This window comes from Peromyscus eremicus, chromosome 13, assembly GCF_949786415.1.
Source record: "Peromyscus eremicus chromosome 13, PerEre_H2_v1, whole genome shotgun sequence".
NCBI classification, from domain to species: domain Eukaryota; kingdom Metazoa; phylum Chordata; class Mammalia; order Rodentia; family Cricetidae; genus Peromyscus; species Peromyscus eremicus.
Window position 1 is genome coordinate 17,795,157 of NC_081429.1, and position 21,199 is coordinate 17,816,355.

The 21,199-nt window shown below is 42.2% G+C and overlaps 1 protein-coding gene across 2 annotated transcripts in view; it reads right to left on the minus strand.

The window, feature by feature from the left end:
• The window catches only part of Efna5 (ephrin A5), a 282,299-nt gene that overhangs the window by 200,459 nt on the left and 60,641 nt on the right, over positions 1-21,199 (minus strand). The window contains exon 1 of one of the 2 annotated variants that reach the window (XM_059278456.1): positions 17,832-17,951. The exons of the other annotated variant lie outside the window; for it this stretch is intronic. Within the exon in view, the coding sequence (XP_059134439.1) occupies positions 17,832-17,857 (26 nt within the window). The 5' untranslated portion in view covers positions 17,858-17,951. Of the gene's footprint in view, positions 1-17,831; positions 17,952-21,199 lie in introns of those variants that run through there. 2 annotated transcript variants of the gene reach the window in all.

The window sequence follows — 21,199 nt, forward strand, 5'->3', positions numbered from 1 at the left end:
GGGACAGTTTAGTTCACTGGTGTGCTTCATGCTTTGGATAGCACAGTGAGCAAAGCTACTGACTACTGATGTGAAGACTGCCACACAGAGCAAATCACTCAGGGAGAAAAATCAGACTGACATCAAAATCCCCATCACTCTAACCCTGGAGGAGCAGCATTCTTTCCAATATGACTTCTCATGCCACTGGTCTGAAAAACAAACAAACAAAAAAATACTATGTTTACAATGTTTTCCTTTTGTTTCTGAAGTCTTTGGTTGACTCAAGCGGATGGCTTAAATGTAGGTATTTGTGTTTGGTTCAATCATGCTCAATTAAGAATACAGCTCGCCTAAATAGAACTCACTGCATAAAGATCTGCAATTATGAGAATAATTGCTCAGAGTAATTTTTTTTCACAGTAATGGTTTTTAAAGGCACATCATACCTAGGAACCAGAAGTAAGCAGGGTTTCCCCAAAGAGAACTCGACAAAAGATGATAAAACACATTTCCAGCTCAAATTATGACTATTGAGTAAAACAACAAAATGGCCCCATAGAAACCTGCTAAAAGAATGAACGAGGTTGAGGCGGACACACAACCATGAACAGGCGGACACACAACCATGAACAGGGGGCAAAGCTGCAGGACACACTGCTCTTTCCACACACCCAAGAGAATAAACTCTGCTGCTGTCCTCCAGGCATCCTCACAGGGTTCTTTCTATAAGTGTCTTCTGAACCTCTCTATCCAAATAATACTTTCTATCAATGTAGACACCTAAAATCAAAGAGTGTTTAAACATGTTTTTTCCAATTGTATGATACTAGCCAATGGGAAAATAGCTCCAATCATATTACACTTATCAAAATGCACCAAGATTTTTGTTATTTTAGATTGTTCCATTTTATATGTATGAGTGTTTTGCATGCATGTACGTCTGTGTACCACATGTGTGTCTGATGTCTGAGGCAGTCAGAACAGGGCATCAGATTCCAAAGAAATGGGATTACAGATGGTTGTGAGCTGCCATGTAGGTGCTGGGAATTGAACCCAGGTCCTCTGTGTGAATAGCCTGTGCTCAAAACTGCTGAGCCGTCTCACCAGCCCCCAAATGCACCAGATCTTAAAATGAAATACTTAGAAAGAAACAAAAAGAGAATGTAGATTAAAAATTAGAGATAATTTATCCTCAATCACTACTATCTTTTAAGCATATTGATGTCTTCCTGAAGAGCACACTATTAGACAAATAAACTGAAATATTGAAAGCTGTCTCTCAGACATGACTAGGGGCAGTCTTACACAAACGCAGAGGATCAACTCGGTTATTCTTCATGAGAACTTCCCAACCTGTCAGTGAAGATTAAAAGAATATACCACATTAGAGATCACATTTGTTTTCACCTACATCTCAGAAAAATGAACAAGGCAAGACAACAAGGTTAAGTGTCTTAAGAAAATGATAATATTCTCGGCACCTCGCTTAGACAACATTCACAGAACAGCAAGCCCGGTAACACAGGCCTGCCTTCCCGCCTCCTCTTTTGATGGAAAATTGGGAAAGTAGTAAATGTGGAAGCGCCTCTTGGCCTCCAAAGAAACCTGGAAGTTATTTCAGGACTCTCAGAAGACTTCTTAACCTACTTACATGCAGGGGGGAAAAAGAGGAGGCGAAGGGGCAGAAATTAGATTTAGGGTTTTTAAGGTTGTGAAAACCAAACCTGAAACTGTATGCGCCACAATAATCGCCTTCTGAGATGACGTCAGAGGCCACCTTCTTGTCTTCTCTGTCATCCAGAATTTTAAGCTAGGATGACTGTCCCCTCTCTCCTGGAGTTACCACTCCACAGCACCATGAAAACAACCCCACAGCAGGAGACACTGAGGGAAGACAAGTGGACATCACGCGAACGTCTGGAGGCCCCAAGATGCCAGGAACTGGGCTGCAAAGCGACACGCTCAGGAGTAAGGAATGAAAGGCGGACAGGTGGAGAGATCTCCATCATTTCATATGTGCAAGGATGGAGCTGAAAATTCACAACGACTCCCTGGTGCTAGCGAACTCACTTAAAAATACGGATTGGCAAGAAATTAGCCACACACACCAAACCACTTCCTAGGAAGAGTGTTCAAATTCTACACGTAGCTTAAATGGTCTGACTGTTTTTTTAATAGCTAAATTTCTAGGGTTTTTTTTGGGGGGGGGTGGAGAATAAACAACAGGTAGCTACCAGGTCTTTTGGCATATTGTCCTGTACTCAGGATCTATAACAGGGGGAGGGGGGTCCCTCTAGTCACCCCATTGTACTCTCAGGTCCTAGGAGAATCTTGTCGTGATTCTTCTTTTCTTCAAGTGATGTTCACCACCTATTTATCCTGGTCTCTGCACTGACACTAATCTGCCTTGAAATTGGCTGACTCTGCTCGAGCCATGTTTACAGGGAAGTGAGTTCCATCAGGCCATCCTGCTCACAGACCAGTTTATGCTCCAGAGCAGAAAGATTATTAAAAACTATATATTACGTGCATCTACTTTCAAATGACTCTACTTGGGAAAGATAACCGTATCATATCTGCATTTCGCTGCCTTGGTTGTGTAAAGGGGCCAGGTAACATTACCATCTTGAATGAAAATTGTTTCCTAAATATATTATCCTCCATAAGAAGCACTTAGCAACTGTTAGTGCCCAGGAGACAAGGCTAAGGGGGAAAAACGTGTGTAATAGAATGTAGAGAGAGATGGGGAGAGGAAAAGGTCTCATTTAAATTATCAAGCTGAGCATTAACCACAAGGAGAGAAAAACAAATGTTCTATGTTTTGCACAAACATCAATTATGTCTAGTAATTTAGCTGATGCTTCTCACTGAACAGGTGTTCTGGCTGCAGTGTGACGTGAAAGCGTGCACACTACTCTGCCTCCTATAAAAAGGTACCAGGGGCCCTTGGCCTGCTCTAAAAAAGACTCCAGCACATCCTGGCACTGTCATTATGGACACGTAGGTGTCCCCTACCAACCACGCAGCAGCGTGAGAGTGAACCCAGTCTAGAGACTCACAAATGTGCCGTCAAGAGAAGAAACTCAGACATTACACAAATGGACATGGATTGTGTTATATAAATCCAAGTGAATTATGCTAGACAAGGAAAACCAGGATAGCTGGATTAAGGTAACTACAAACTCTAATTTAACAACAGGTTTACCTTGCTCACAGACCTACCTCAAAATGGCTTAGAGAACCAGAGCTGGTCAAGTTTAATTGTTACATCTCTTCACGGTTGGATCATTAAAAACAAAGTGACTAAGAGACCCAAAACAAGTGTAGAAAAAAGACAGCGTCAATAGCCTTGCTGAGATGCAAACAAAGTAAAGAAGCCCCCAAACCCTAAAAGCACAGTGTGCATATGAACACAGGCCAACAAAGAGAATAAACACTCTTCGACACAGTAACCACGTGAAATGTGCGGAGTGAGGTAGAAATGCATGGTAGACACTTTTTCACAGAGGGACATCAGCTCAGGAAGCGTCAGCCAACTGTCTTCCCCACAGATCAACAATGAGACCTGAAGGGACAGTGAGGTCACTGCCTATCTCTTATCTTTCTCACCACCATTTAAAGAAAAATTCCAGAAGTCCCTTAAATATTCTTTGTTTACCTTCCACCTTAATTACTGATGGGTCCCCAGGAAGGAGAGGGGCTTTCTGAAAAGCAGTCACTTCTACAGCATCTGTGTGTTGGAGATTTACTCCTTGCTAAGCAAACGTAAATGACCTGAGTTTTGCTTCTTTTGTTTATAGTTCTTAATCCCAAAGTATCCCCTTCTTGAAATCCTGCCAGACCAAGAATCCCTCAGTGTGCCTGCCTACTCTTCACAATGGCCAGTTATGGTTCCTGGTCTTAGTAAATACACATCCCACAAAATACTTCTATAAAACCAGAGAATGCAGACACTCAATTCTCCATAGATGTAACTGAAGACTGACTTGGATAGACAAGTCATGTCTCTACCTTCGTTTCTGACTTGTACAAGAGGGGCAACAGGCTTATGCCTCTTATCAAAGCAGTGAAGGGGCTAACTACAGGTAGAGAAAGGCACATTTCCAGGGCTTTGTAAAATGCTGAAGAATACAGAGTAACTCATTTCCGGCCATCACTTCTTTCCTGCAATCTAAATGCTGCCCTCCAAACAGAAACCTTAGGAAGAATGACATTCTTGAAATGCTTCCAAATGAATTCCACCTAGGGAGAGACGAGTTTGTAGTTCTCTGTCAAATGTCAGTAAGTTGGGGCCTCTAGTCATGAACATGATTTTATCTCAAAGGCAACTGACTATACACATAAGGCAAGAGTCTTGTATGCGTTTCACAGCCATGAGGCTGGATCAGACTCACTGAAACCACAACTGCATTTACACATTATTCTGAGGAATAATGTGGCCATAACTTGTTTGGTCATTTGGACAGTTTATGCGCCTGTATTTATGAGGATTTTCCACACCAATAATCAGAGACGCTTGTAACTGGTTTGGATCTTAATGCAAAAAAAAAAATTTAACAGTTGTGTGGGTGGGTCAAGAGGGGAGTGTGTATGTGAAATGAAGCCATCACTGTACATATTTTACTACCATCTGTTCTTCCAATAATTTTTAATCACTTAACATGAAATTCTCAGTGCTGGGCTGTATTTTGAAGGAAGGCTCTAAAGCAAGTGACCCCGACTAAATGGTGTCCATGCATTGGGGGTGGAGTGGTGTAGGACAGAAAGAGGGGAAGAGAGACACATGGGTCAACATCAGTCTTCAGTCTACATACGTTTTTCTCGGCTGGTGCAGATTTTATTTTGTTTTTTTAACTGAGCTGGCATCTAAAAGCCAGTGTGCAGATGACCTCAATATTTAGATTGCTTGCTTCTCATAAAAAACATGGTCACACCTGACAACCCTGTTATTAATATTCCTGTCCAGGCATCCAGCTGACCCACAGAAACCCTTGAAGTAGGAGCTCTACTCTCTGTTTGACAATGCTCCCCTTCTCTCTTTATTCTTTCTAGAGCACCCTAACTCTTTACTTACGTATGTAATTTGCTTGGAAGGCATTAACCTTTGTGAGACCCTGATGTATTTACATATAGATCAAGGAGATTGACACATGGTACATACTTTAAAAAGATCAACTGAGTGAATGAATCAATGAAGGATCAAATAATTTTAAAAATCATCTTAGACAAGCCCAAAATCTCTTCCCATCTATTTCCCCAAAGGGGTTACTTCTTGTATTGTCAACTCCATAGAAGTACAAAATATATTTCCAAACAGATTCTTCTTAGTTAAATGTGTGAGGGGGTTCGTGAGCCACAGTGAGGGTGTGGAGGCCAAAGGACAGACCACTGTGTGGAGTGGGATCTCTCCTTCCATCTTTACATGGGTTCCAGGGGTCAACCTCACATCCAGGTGTGCAAGGCAAGGCATCATTCCGCTGAGTCATCTTCCTGGCCCTTCCAATGGATTTCTATCACTCAAAACACAGTTGGTGTAAGAAGGTTTGTTTACACCCATGTTCAACTTCCACAAAACAACAGTACTCATGTGATACACAAAGGTGGCCACGGATACAAAGGAACAAACAAACAGCTCTCATCCTCAATGCAAATCTGAGCTGAACGCCACATGATTATTCATAGCATGGATATGCTTTAAATACCCTGTGAATACTCTCCCCCTGTCCCTCCCCCCTTTTCGTCTTAAAAATTAACTTGACTCCTCTCAGCTGCTTTAAAAATTATTTTTTAAAAAACCCCACTCTTTGTGTAAGGGAAACGAGACAGATCAACAATGTGATTTCCTTCAGTAAGTTTTTTATTTACTTTATACAAGTTAGAGGGGCACCAGAGACTTGCCAGAAGCCGCATTCTGGACTAGCTGTAGAGACAGACCTCACAAGGGAAGAGCACGGAGCTGGGGTGGGACCTCAGCGGCACCAGCAGCAGATCGGTGCAGAGCTTATGGTAAAACTGGACATGACAGGGAGGTGAAGTGAATCTGTGATAAGAACAAGCCATCACCCTCCCTAATGCCTCCACCTGAATGACAAACCAGGAAGCCCATTGCCATGTCCCTGCCTGCACAGTCCAGCCCATAAGCTGTAACGGAGACAGGAGAAACAAGCAAAAGCCCACACCATCCACTGACTAATTTTCCTGAGTAGTCTTGTAGAAGGACCGATGGGACAAAAAAAATCTGTCAGATTTAATGTTTCCCAAGAGCAGGAGTGAAACACATAAAGAGATGTGAATAGCTGACCTTGAGAAGGGGCTGGGGCCTGTGATCCTCACCCACACCCCTACTTACACAGTGTCTGTTGAGTCCTTGCTGTCCGTGGATGTACATTAGCACCTGTTCTAAACTAGCGTTGAGAGCAGCTGAGAGAGCCCATGGTTGGGAGAAAATACTCCTAAGACACAGATACTTGGCCATTATGTGCACTCCTCGCTGTCAATCATCCATCCAGACCGTCAAAACAAGGCCAGATGGTTTCTAGGAGACAGCGCCTTCACAGCACAGGACTTCACAGCAAGGCACTCACAACGGTGCGCCAGGAGAACAAATGCACTCTTGCTGGAAAGGAAGGAGACTTCCGGCCAAACTCCGATTACTCTACTGTGCCGACTAAAGCCTAGGCTACAGTGGGGAATGTTGCTTGTAAGTCCCACTGACCAGGAGGATCCTAAAGCAACTCCAGTTCTGTAAGAAACTTGTAAACTGCTGGAGCAGGGGCGCTCACCTCACGCTGCACATTAGACCTCCCTGAGGAGCAATTTTGAAATTGCTCTGGCCTCCCCTGACTCATATTCAGCCTGACTCTAGGGAAAGCAACCTGGCATCATACTTGCCCAAGGTGATTCTAAAGTGTAAGTTGATGAAGCACGGGTCTAGAAAGATCTGAGGAAGTATGAACTGGAAAGTGAAGGGGAAGACCGTTGATATCAAAGGACTCCCATCACTACCACATCACTGTAAACTTACCCTAGACTTCCTAGGACAGGGCAGATTTAATTTCTCCCCCAAGCTAGCTATCACCTCTTTCCACCTGAAAATTCTTCTTGGCTATAATGTTTAAGCTAGAATTACATTCCACCTTCTGGAGAGAGATGCTTCTCATCATATGGTTATTTGGTTAGAAAAAAGAGAAAAGACAAATGGAGGTATGAGCTTGTCTTCCCATTCTCCTTTACCATTAGCTTGTCAAGGAACTAAACTTAAAAGAGCCAAGTGCATCTTGTTTGAAAGATCACCCTATGCCCGAGTGTAATTCCCTCACCAATGCAAACTACTTCGTTAGTACAGAAAATGCCACGGGCGCCCGTGACAGTAGTGAAAAGGACATCCTGGAAAGAAAGATGGACATGAAAGATGACATATCCGGGTCTTCATACATAATCACTTTCAAAGTAGGGTTGCAAATGGATGAGGTAGGAAAGCTTGTAAGGAAGACCAGGAAGCCGCACTGTCTGGTCCTGGGACAGATGGGCGTGGGGCCATGAGAAGGAAGCAGGAAGGTAAACGGCATCTTACACGAAGGGGCAGAAAGAGGTGAGGCAAGGAAAGAATGAGCCCTGTCCCTGAAGGGTGTGGCTCTAAGAGGGTCTGGAGAACTGTGCCAGTTGCTGTAATGACCGCCGTCCACAAGCCAAGCCCTGACACACAAGCTCAGGGATTCAATTTTTTTTTCAAAAGTTAATTTTTTTTAAGCAAAACCCAACTTAATAAAATGTTCCAGTAATCCCCTATCATCAAACTTGACTCAATTTGTGGTATGGACTTCATTTCTTCATATTTTTAGCTACGAAGTCAGGGCCTGCTCTCTTCCAAACATTTTCTCATCCTCCTGCAGAGCATTCTGAAGGCATGTCCTAAAGGCCTGGGCAAGTGGGGTCCTCTCTTGTCATGCTGTGGACACCGAGGTGCTCCACTGGAAATTAGAAAGAGAAGCGGGGAGGGAAGGAAGGAGGGGAGTGCAGAGGGAGGGAGGAGAAGAGAGAGGGAGGGAGGGAGGGAGGGAGGGAGGGAGGGAGGGGAGGGAAGGAGAGAGAGAGAGAGAGAGAGAGAGAGAGAGAGAGAGAGAGAGAGAGAGGGAGGGAGGGAGGGGAGGCAGGGAGGGAGGGGAGGCAGGGAGGGAGGGGGAGGGAGGGAGGGGGAGGGAGAGAGGTCAGAAGACCACTACCCTCAGATGCAGAGGACCAGAGTCTTGCATTTCTCCACTGGTCACTTCTGTGACCCGGATCCTGAAGCAAGCTTTGGGCCAAAACAGCGGCTGAGTGGGTGTGCCACTTCTTTTATTACTGTATCTCATATCAGATAGTTTCATTTGGGGCAATTTGTGGCACATGGCTGTCTTACAAGAAGAAAGAACACGGAATCAAAGAAAACAAGGAAAAAGGCGGCAGTGGAGTCAGTGGTTCCCCCTTTGTAGTAGCCAAAAGACGACTACACTATAAAAACCAAGATTAAACCTTTAAAAAAAATTTTTTTTAACTTCGATTACACAGTTGGGTTGGTTTGTGAATATGGTAATAAGTATAACCTTTAGAATGGGAAGCAGGATGAGCAGATGGGACCTAATTAATAGTGAAATATTATTAATCTGTCTTCCTACAAGGAGGAAAAAGTCAGTCAGTCTTTACAAAGGGATTTCTCTGTACAATTTAATAAAGGCAGGTCTCAGCATACAACTAGGGGCTCATTATGAAACAGATATGTTTGATACAAGCCTGTCCCAAGCCCCAAGAATTAAAATCACTTTATCCTATCACATGGGGCTTAAATATGCTATTAACATGAACTCAGCTGTTATATATCATCATGTACCAGCTAAAATTCATTATTTAATAAATATTCTTTACAGAAAAAGAAGCCATAATTCATTTTGGGGGAGCTGGGGATGGAAAGATAAAATTAATTTACTAGGAACTCGACTTTATAATTTCTCAGAAATCATCCGTCTTATGTTGAGAAGGACTCCCATCTGGGTAGCCTTCCCACAAAGCAGAAGTCACAACCACACCCCACAGGTGCCAAAACCAGGAATCTGAAGCAAGAACCTCAAAATCAGAGTGCTCAGCCACGGCCATCTGCCATCCGGGTGACATCAGCAAGTTAAACCGTCCCGCCCTTAATATCCCAGTTTCTAAAATAGGTAGAAGATACGTACATCAAGTGTCTGGCACATAACAGAAAATGCTAACACACTCCTAGGGAGGTGAAGCCAAAAAATAAGAGAAATAAAAGCAGACATATTCACATACAGAAGCAAGCAAAAGCATCCTAAGGTGATAAATCAAACACCCCACGTTCTTATTTTTCTAAGGCTGTCTGGGAAAACAATGTTTCCTTCTTCCTCGTCAAAACATGATTGAGAAATAAAAGTCAAAAGTAGTAAAGCTAAAATTTTACTTAAAACCACTTTGTTGGAAGAATAAAAATTTTATTGTGTCAAAATATTAAACTTACCATTTTAATCCTTTGTAAGTATGCAGTACTACAGTACTGGCAACACACACACACACACACACACACACACACACACACACACACAGCCCCACTGAAGGCCCTGCAAACACCGTGCCCTACCTAGAATCAGTATCTGTCTTTTGTGGTTGGGTTGCCTCACTAAGCAAAACGGCTGAATAATATTCCACATATACTTACGTCACATTTTCAATGCCTAGGCACTTAGACAAGGGTCCCTCTCTTGAGTACTACAGTTAATGTGGCAGTCAGCACATGAGTGCTCATTTTCCTTGTAGAAGGTGATAACAGATGTCTTCCATTTTTTCCAGTAATTTATCAAAAGTAATTATAATAATTTGTCAATATTAATTATAATAGTTTGGAAAGAAGCCCAAACCTGTCTTTGGTCTCAAAATGTTTAAAAGTGATTTAAGTCACAAAATTGAAATTTTGGTCTCCCAACAACAGGAGATGTGTGAAATTGGCGGGATTTTACCAGATTCTCCTGCCCATCCTTGTCCCAAGCAGACTAGGAGAAACTACTAATAGTTGTACGGTTGTCACTACTGAAACATTATCCTCTTCGAGGAGAAAGAAATTTAAAGTAATAGTCGTAAGGCAAAAATCTCACTGGTACCTCCACAAATAAATCAGAAACTCAATAAAACGCTGAATTGTGTATAAATCAAGACTCAACATCAACTCTGGCACCTAATAACTGTGTGGCCATGAGCAAGCCACTCAACTTTCCTGGGTTTATTTCTTTACCTGTACATTGGGGTTAATAACCCTCACTTCCTTCAGTACTGGAACAGTGATGAAAGGAGACAAGGCAACTGAACTGCCTGCCAAGCCCGGAGAAAATATTTTAGGAAATAGTATGTTATTTTTAAGTTGGTTTAGGACTGTTGTTTAAAAGATCCAACTGGAAAAAAAAAATTGTCCCAGCCAGGACAATGAAAAATACATCTTAATTCTTCTAAAGGATTAACTAAAATTAACTATGAAAGTAAAACTATATTCTACATACACACACACCATAAGGTATATGTGAGTAGGCAAAGACAGATTGCACACACAGTCCTCTCTTGGTCAAATTCGGTTTCTATCAGACAACTTCACAAATTCCAATGTAAGCTCTGACTCAGCCAACATTACTTGGAAATGGATTCATCTTCCTCAAAATTATTTCCTTCTACTGGCACTGACCCATCACCACAAACATCAGCTAGCGGGTTTTTTTTGTTTTTTGTTTTGTTTTTTGTTTTTTTTCTTAGCACTGAATTAGTAGCTGGATGCAAAAGCTGAGGGAACATCTTGAAACACAGCCATATTGTATCACGCAGAATATAGCTTGGAAAAAATATTACTTTTCACAAACAAAAAACTTGGCTGGAGAAAAGGAATGGGAGATTAAAACAAAATATCTCCAAGTGAAAGTGTAGAAAAGGAATTGCAACAAAAACCCGGAAAGTAAGTGGACTCCAGCCTCGTGTCCTGTCGCTGCTTCCTCGAGACGCATTTGGAATATAATAAGATGAATTTCAACGGACCGTGAACCAGAGATTTTGAACATGATAAAGGGGAAGCGATATATATTCAATTTTTACAAGCACTGAGTGAGCAGAAAACTGAAAATTCTTCAGCTCCTGATAATGTGCTGATAGAAGTGGATTCTCTACAGAATTCCTAATGGACTGCCAGAAAAGTAGGGGGGTGATGAACAGACACTAAACACTCACGAGTAACCACAGGGCACAGACCACCCCTCGAGAGTCACTTCTCTAGCTTTGCATGAGATGATCATTTGATATCATTTGAATAATTTAACTATTTACAATAACCCTTAAACATCCCCAAATGCAAAAGAAAGTCACAAAGCAATATATTATATTGGAAAGAATGTACAGAGCTTCTGTTTACTGGGGATTTACCACAATTAAATACCATGATAGGCACTGCACATCCCTATAGCATCTCTCAATAACATCCGGGGGAAGACGTGACATTATCACCTTCATTTTACGCATCAGGAATCTGATGAGTCAAAGATTTGCCCTACTGAAGCACTCTACTGGGTTTGGCACTACTTTGAACAACTTATCCACAATAATGTATGTGTTTAATGTAAAGTGAACACAAGAAGCAGGGGTAAGAATAACTTGAATTTATTTATGAACAGAATAAATCAAATTCTATGAAAAGACTAGTTCTTTGTAATTACTGGAAAACCAAAGTTGCCCCAGGTGTAATGGTACAGAACTGTAATCCTAGCACTTGGGCAGTAAAGGCTGGAAGATTGGGTGTTCAAGGTCATTTGCAGCCATACACAGGAAGTTCAAGGCCAGTCTGCCATTACATGAGACCCTATCTCAGGAAAAGAAGGGAGGGAGGGAGGGAGGGAAGGAGGGAAGGAGGGAGGGAGGGAGGGAGGGAGGGAGGGATTGTAGGACTGTTCAAGGTCCAAAGTGGGCAACACACTATATAAAATGAGATATGGTAGGAACTACAAAAGAAAAGAAAGACTTAAAAATAAAATAGAATTACTCACTTGAAAATTTTACATTCTTTATAGGAAATGAAATTAGGAATAGTATTATTGAGGGGAATTAATGGGAATAACAAGGGAGGAAGACGATAGGGTTGAATATGATCAAAGTACCATGACACACTTGTACAAAAATCCCTTATTAAACTCATCACTCTACACAGTAAATACATGCCAATAGAATTTGTATTAAAAATATTTACAAGCTTTCCTGTGGAATGCTGTGTGTGGCAACTGTGCACACAAGGCAACTCCTGCACCCACAAATACGCACACACCAATTTACAGCTGGTTCTTTCAGGTCAGGGTTCAGAATCGCTATGGGCTCAAAACAATATTCTATGACATGAATTTGATGCTCAACTACTTTTATTTAAAATTTTCTACTTTTAAATATCAATATTATACTTTCATTTTTTTTAAAGTAACCAATAACATTAGTACATTTTTAAAATATTTCACTAGTAAAACTCCACATAGTTTAACTGTTTATATCTGACAGTGGGGTGTTTCCTCTAAATCCTATGCACGCTCTCTCAGCTCAGTCGCTTAGTTCAGCTGCCCAAGGAGGAGTACAGGATTGAGACTCATAGGAAACATAGACAGTTCAGACTTGGAGCATCTTTAAGGCCTTGTTTCTCTAGTTGGAAGGTCACCATGAATATATTAAGGATATAATAATATGCATACAGCATTTTCCTGTGGCCTGAGAGGACTACATGGAAAAGGGCAGGGGAACAGAATATAAAGACTAGAAGACATAAAGTTGAAATGATGTGTGTGCAAGGTCATTCCCTACAGCATCATTATATAGCAAAATGCTACATGAGTCCACCATGGAGGAGTACCTGAACCCTAAGACAACCACACAGTAGGTCAGCATGAAGTTATGATGAATAAAGACAGAGCCCTCCAACTGCTGATAGGGAAAGATCTCCAATTTTAAAAAAGCAATACACAATAGGAAATCATATGCTCTGAGTATGATCATCTCCTCTTGGTAAGAAAGCCAGGGTCATAACACTATTATGAGTATGTGTTTGCACAAATGTAGCATACTCAAGAAGCAGACAAAGTTGGTTCTCCTTGGCATGTGGTGCAGTAATAGAGTAATAGAGGCAAGATGGAAACAAGGCTTCTTGATATGTTTCTCTTATATCATGTTCATTTTTAGACCTTCTAACTATTAATCAAGTAAAGTGAAATCAGACTGGAGACAACTAGAACCCAATACAAATCCTTTCGTAGCATGTAGCAATGACTACCACTGCAGTCTAGAAAGATTTATTAAATATTTTACGGAAAGAAAATACTTATGAGGCAAGTGACAAAATTTCAGAGATTTAATGAGGAAAAAAAACGTAATTGCTAAAATATGCTTCTAGTAAAATCTTAATCACAGTGACACCGCTATAGAGATCTCAGGGACTTAATCTTACCACAGTGACACTACCATAGAGATGCCAGTGACAGCCTTGTCTTTGGAAATGCACCTCTGAGCAGGTGCCTGGTACACACTCAGGAGGAGGCTACCTCTAGGAAGGTACATGGACAGAACTGAATGTGGCAGCCACAGGCCACAGCAGCAGGCCCTTGCAAGGGCTTTCTCTGTTTGTATGAGGCCTCCCAGGTCCAGTGAAAGAATAAATCAGACTCAAGAATGATCATTACGGCCCTAGAAGATCGTGGAGGCTGAAGTTTCTCTGATGCCATCCTGATGTCAAACATGAATGCTCGGTGCCCAGTCAGGGTTAATCACAGGCTGCTTCCCAGAGGAAGTGAACGTCAGCCAAGGCTTGGAGGTGACAAAAGAGAGATGAACGTCAAGTTGATCAGAGATGAATGACAGTAAGATCTCGCGGGGCCATGCGAAAAGACAGAACAGGGGCATGGAAGCTGAAGTGTGGGCAACCGTAATGGCACACGTTTAGGGGAAATGAATATAAATTACACTTGGAGGATGATCAATGGGCTTCAAGATGACAGTTACAACCTCAGAAGAGGAACTGCTGGCCACTGATGACTATTCCCTGAAGATTACAACCATATATTGCTGTGGTCCAAATGCCAACAATAAGCTGAAGGTAATTCGGTGAAGTTATGTAAAATGTTTCCCTTTTAATTCTCGAATACGAAGTATGCGTGCACCTGGTATTCCATCTGAAAAGCTGATCCCCACCCTCTGAAGAGCCAAAGAGAGTCCAGAGAAGAGAAACTATGCTGATCAAGACAGGGAAAGGCTCCAGGAACTACAAAAACAAATTCTCAGTATTTATCTTCAGACCTGCGGAGAAGTGTGGTTCTCACTAGGAGATGGAGACCATTACAGAAAAACCACAACCGATCAAAATGAAAAGCTGTGGGACAGACACATCTACAGCCCCGTCAGAATGGATGCTTCTACAACACACTCCCACACCGAAGGCACAGAGCACACTGCAGAAGAGGGGGCGGAAAGACTGCACAAACCAGAGGGCCGGGGAGTTTGCTGTGAGGTTGTGTCTCTGAGCAACGTCAGAGAAGGTACTCCCCATGAAGTCTCAACAACATGGCTGCTTAAACGAGATCTAAGTTAAGATGACACCATCAGACATGCTCAAGTGGGTGGGGAAAACCCAAGAGGCCACAACCCTACACAAAGAACCACGGCAACTGAGGAGCTAAGAGGAGGAGAAATGGTCTTCCCCAGGAAGAACATACCAACTGGTTATCCAACGCCAAATGGTTATGGTTTTGGTTTTAGCACCAAAAACATAAACATACAAGAAACATTATACAGACTGAACAGGTTATATTTACATATTTAGAAATACGTAATATATATATGTGTGTATATATATATAATATGTAATATATAAAAATCATATATATATACCTACATTATATAACAATAAAAAGCTATGAATCTGAGATAGAGCAAGGGGGTACATGGAACAAGCTGAAGGAAGGAAAGAGGGAAAGGATGTGATTGTACTACAATCTCAAAAAAAAAGTTAAAAAAAAAAAGACCACAAAAATGAGACTCCTTTTGTCTAGACTCAGGCAAGCTGAGAAGAGTGGGCCCAAGCCAGCGATGTCCTCAAACAAGTAGATGCAAAGAATTAAAGCTAGGAGGCTTTATATTTAGTATGTAACAAACTTAGAAAACTCTTTACCCTGGAGAGATGCAGACAGAATTCCAAAGTAACTTCTAAAAAGGTTTAGATTGTTTCGTAGTAAGTACATTCATATTACAATATTAATATTTTAAAAGGTCCCTTCGTACTATATTCCCAGGGAAGGGAAGAAGGGATCCTTGGCTTTGCTCAATTTGGGGGCCCAACCAGTTAGAGAGCACATACCTCCTCATAAATTCCCCCTTAACCTTGGCTCTTGCATCTACTGTAGAGATGTCTAGAGAATTTGTGTCAGCCACAAAGCAGAGCATCAGGAAGGGCAAGGTAATTCATTCTCAGTCTCCACTGATAATTGCTTTGAAATGCACAATTATTCCAAGGCTGGAGAAATAAATGCTATTGTGAAAAGGCAGCGCAAATAAACCAAGTGTACGGGAGCAAACAAGGCTAGGAAGTAGGGCAGCAAATTAATATGAAAAAAAATAGTCAATTAAGAGATAAGGCAATGATCTTCTTAAAAAACAAAACAAATTAAAAAAAAAAAAAACCAAACTCGGTACATTCATAATACAATACCAGTGCTTGAGAGGCTGAGGCAGGAGGATCATGTGTTCCAGGCCAGCCTGGGCCACACAGCAAGATTCAGTTTCAAAGTCAAATAAAAACTCAAAAAGCAAAACAAAGCAAAGGCACTGAAAACAGAATGTAAGAAAAGTGCCTGAGTGGCGGGACACTGAGTAGTAACCAGACGCTGTCCTAGGCACTGTACATTAACCTGTGCTTTCTCTGGGTGTTTTTGGTTGACATTTATGTGGGAATGAGATAATCTGGGGGTCTAACCTGGGGTCCTGTGAGGCTGACTACACAAGGGAGACTGGCAGAGACGGTAGACTGTATGGCAACATGGTCATTAAACACCAGATGTCTTCTCAAACCCTGCGCTTTTGCAGAGAGTAAGCTGGAGCTTTCCAGGAATCAATTATTTTCCCTGTCTAGCCCTAATGCATGTATTTAAATTTTCCTGGAGTTACTGAACACCAGTAATGAGCATTACATCGAATTGAACCCCCTCGTTAATCTTGAGAAAGAGATGTGAGTTCACACAGGAGGCAAAGAAAGAATAGGAATTTACGATTGCTCCGGAAATGTGCACATTACTTACAGGGCACAGAGCAAAAACACATTCAGTAAGTACCCCTTCACTATCTCACTTTAACACGAGAGCTAAATATGGAATATTGACAGTCACCTCACTCTCTATTATCTAAATAGCTGCTATTTACAAAGTGTTCCTAATACTGAGTATTACTAAGGGGCAGTAGGCAAGGTTCGGAATGTTATTGACTCCAAATAGGTCTGTCAATGTGTGTGGATATATACTATCAACAAAACGGTCATGTCAAAAAAAGAAATAAATCTCACTGGACCTTGGATCAAACATGGAAATAATCTGTTATTTACCTTGAGAAGAGGAAGTGGAATTCATGGTCCTTTTTTTCCTAGTCAACACTTAGGAACCTCAAATAACAGGAACCAACAAAAGAATATTTAGGTAAAATGCGAACAGTGGTTAGTTAGTACATGCACTTTTCTTAACTGCAAAGCAATGGAGTCAGCTGTCCTCAACCAAACACTGCTGGTCGGAATAAAAGAGGCCTTACTTTGTGATTGTTAGGTGACTAATCTAGATCCAACCAGAAATCTCAGGCTGGTTCTAGGCTATACAGAAGGAGAGAGACGGTCCAGTAATCTAGAGCAAGCTTCCAGAGGTCAAAAATTGGCAGAGAACAGGAATGCTCACAAGGAAGCAGAAAGAAAAAAAAAAAAACTAATTAGAAGATGACAATGCCTAGAGGCTCTGGATGACAATGCCTAGAGGCTCTGGGCTTTGGGAGGGGGGACCTTCAATACTGGCAAGAGGCAGGAGAACCAACCATCTGGGGTAAGTCATAAAACAGAAGTCAGATAAACCTACAGACTCGAAGACTCCCGAGTGCATCCCAGCCTTGCCAAAGAGCTACGTAGCTGGTATTCTTCATGAGGGTCCTGGTTCATTGAGAAAACACACCATACTCTAGCAGACCTGGTCTTGTAAAGACTGTGGCACCTCAGAACCATTTGCAATGAAAGCATTTATAACTGTTTCATTGTGTAAAGGATTATGCAGATTGAACCAGAATTTCCCCTTCCTAGACACTCAAGAAGAATTAGGTCCTGGAAGGAAGGTTATTGTTTACCTTTGCTTAGAATGGATGACATACATGGAATTAATATATAGTTCTTCAAGAATGTATCAGGAAACTTATTTCTCAGTTTCTTACAAATGTTAAGGCCCTTCTAGATGACATGGGAAATCACTCTGATACAGGAAGATTTACACATGACAGAGATTAACAGGCCATACTTTAGGAGAGCAGACCCCTCATTCCGAAAGACACATGCACCAAAGGAAAGGTCGCCCCTTCACTCCATCAAACAACAGTTCATTTCAGTGGCCATGGTGACTCACCTACTTACTGGTACCCCAAAACCTAAAAGGTATTTCATCACCAACTTCATCATCAGCCTTTCCATACATGTTTCTCCTGTTTGGTAAACTGTTTATTAAGCGCAGAGAAATGCTAGGCACATTGTTCTCACCCACCCTGTCCCTCTATCCGTAAGGAGTTTGACTTACGTTAGGAAGTGAAAACTGGTGGGCATGAAATTTCTTTTACAAGTGCAAGCCAAGACGACAGCAGAAATTTACATCCTGCATTGAGTTTTACAGAGCTGCAGAGTGGTTCCTGCCCATAGAACAGAGTGAGCTAATCTACTTTGCAAGAGACAGTGACCTTTTAAAGCAGGCTGTGATAGGCTGATTCCTTACCTCACAAAGACTATCAGTTCTAAAGCAGAATTGTCAGGGCAAGGTGATTTTGTAGGGACTAATTCAGCCATTCCTTTCTCAAGGTGAAGGGCAGACATTTCTCAAATCTTAGAGGATACGGACCAATGGTATTGCACATATATGCAATGAAATCTAGACATTCAATAGCTCTTGAATGATAAATTGAGAGCTACACATCTGTGAGAGCTGTTCCTTCTTACTAATCTTAGTCCTGATTTTTTTTTTTTTTTTTTTTGCTGAAATTGAACTGATTTCATATATTAAAAGTCACAAGATTACAATGTTGTCTGTGGACTTCATGCCTTACTTCTCAGCAACGGTAAGAAACAAACAGCTTTGAGAAACAGTACTCCAGTTTCTGCCAAGAAAATAACATAATTTAGTCTTGTGTCTGCCCCGTGTGTCCTCTTTGGCCTTGATGCATCAAAATAAACAAACAAATTAATAAATCACACAGGAAGGATAATGATGGCATGAGTAGCATGTGCAAGAAAACATCTGAACTTGAAACAAAATGAAAAACCACAGAACGAGTGACCACTCACGTCTGCTGAAGCCCCAGTGGGTGCTGAAGCCACGGAGGGGTGCAGATTGGCACTGCCATGTTTGCCATTCCCAGGATTGTGAAAACAGAGGTAGAACATAAAAAAGAGCTGGTGTGCTTTGAACCTGTAACCCCCTCGATTGTGGGACATGAACCCTCAGGTCAAACCATTCACTCATGAAAGCATGGTCGTCCGTCAGCAGCTTACAGTCTCATTGGTTCACCATTTTCATGGAGAACTTTATTGGAGGTTACCTTGACAGATCTAACGGCGTCGCGTCCAAGATGTGCCTATTCGTCTCTCTCAGGCTACACAAGCAACTACCCTGACTCTTTCCCACTCACAAACTCTTGCAAACGGGTGCCCTGATGATAGTGACCTGAAGGAGTCAAACTAGTTAGTTCTTTCCATGTGCTTTCCATCCCATAGGGCAACAGTAGAAGGGACCATGGCCGCACTGGGAGGAGCATGTGGGACAGATTAGGCGTCCCTGTAAGTAAGGTTTCAAAGCTGGCGGGGGGGGGGGGGGGGGGGGGGGGGGGTGGACGGAGCTAACTGGAGGCAGCTGCTGGGATGTGGTTTCAGTATTTATATTCTCCCCCTCCCCACCCCCAAAGCCTCTTAGGACTGTTAGGAAGGAAAGCGTATGTAAGACACAGTGGATCCTTTCTCCTGAACGGACGGACCTAAGGCTGAGACCATAACTCAGCATGTTGGAGACAAAGTTACCAGCCAGGAGAATGAGGTAAATGGCTATAAACCTTTATTTGATAATTTTCTTAAAGGCTTTTTCATCTCAATACACTTATCCAACAGAAAATTGCACCGTTAGCAGACAGCAGTCAGGATAACCGAGAGAAGCCCACGGCAGCAGTCAACTCAAGCTCACTGGGGGTTTAAAGCTGACCTACCAGCTGCAAGTGGTACATCCTGTTGCCTCTGTGACCTCTGCCCTCCACCCTGCAAATTCCACCTTCCAACTCCCATCCCAAGACGTCAGTGTGGCACACTGCCAACACCTTCATCCTTTCTTGGGTACAAAAGGAGTTCTGCTGTTCTATACATATTTCAGTAGGCCGGGCCTTGGGCTTTAACTGAGAATTAAAGTCACATACGATTTTAAATAACACAGAGAACGTATTGTTCGGACAAGTGTCTCCCTTTCCCTGCCTGCCCTGACCTCTCTTCCCTTCAATATTGTCCTCAATAACCGGCTTTCTTCCCTCCTTGTAAAGCCAGTATGGGGCACTGAGAGGAAGCAGGGGGAAGGGAAGTGTTTCTATTGCTCTTGGCACTGAATAAAACAGTTTCCTAAAGGATAGCATAGCGCTCCCATTTTAATAAAACTCCTGCTTCCTAGATAGCATCACTCAGGTCACTTGAAGGTGAGAAGGTGATCAGAAACAGACCGGAGCAGAGGACAGCACTTGTGGGTCGGACTCAACACAGGCGAAGTGCTGCAAATCCACGCAGCCCCAGAGTGCACCAGCCCTGCCGCCACCTCTAGACCACGAACCAAGCAATTCCATATGCTCAGACTAGCAGCGGCCACAGCTCTCTAACAGAATACATTTTCAGAAATCCCTTCTCAAACTCAGGTACGATCACCCATAACACAAGGAACGTCAGGACCGAGTCCCTCTCCCTGGGGATCTGCTTGCGCCTGAGTTTCTCAAGTGGAATAAAGAATGGGATAGCATTGGTCTTCACTATTAGCACAGCTCTTTTCTTCCTGGGAGATGAGTCAATGAACTCACTTAATTCAGAAACAATTCCGTCCTCTTTCAATGTCATTCATCCATCCATCCATCTACCTGTTCTGCTTTTGATGGCTGTGAAGTTCAGGCCCCTGCTATTCTGGTAGAATTCCCACCTGAACTACATCCTTGGTAAATACCCTTGGCAAGTTATATAACATCTCCAAATACTCATCTTCCTCTTCCATAAAATCAAGATGATGACTGTTGTCTCATAAAGCTACCAAATAATGCCACAGCCACCAAGTACACTCTGTGCACAGTAGTGAACATTCTCTGCCCCTCCTGGAGCACAGCATCTATCACTCTCCTTTAAATATATAAGTTATGAATGGGACGCTGTTTTTTCCAAAGTCTACCCATGCTGTAAATAGCAGTGTTTTCCTCCCCATTATCAGTTTCTTATTTAGATATTTCTTACCCCTTCTTTCATAAGTATGTTTTTCTATCTTAAAAGGGATGTTTTTCTATCCAATCTCTCTCCATGGCTTTATTGAAAAAAAAAAAAAAGGTCTAATAGAATGATAAAAGTTAGTACCATCTTCTCATGAGCAATGTTTTAAATCTCCCAATTCCATGAAAGTCAATATGAAATTTATATCGTAGAATACAAAAGAAAACCCTTCTAACCACACCACTGTGACTAATAATGTATGCCAACCCACCGGGTTAAAAGATGAGAGAAAGGGGGTGTGTGAGCCTTCTTCTGGAGGAGGCTCACACACATACAGAAGGCAGAGAGAGAGAGAGAGAGAGAGAGACAGAGACAGAGACAGAGACAGAGACAGAGACAGACGGAGAGAGACGGAGAGAGACAGAGAGAGACAGAGAGAGAGACAGAGAGACAGAGAGA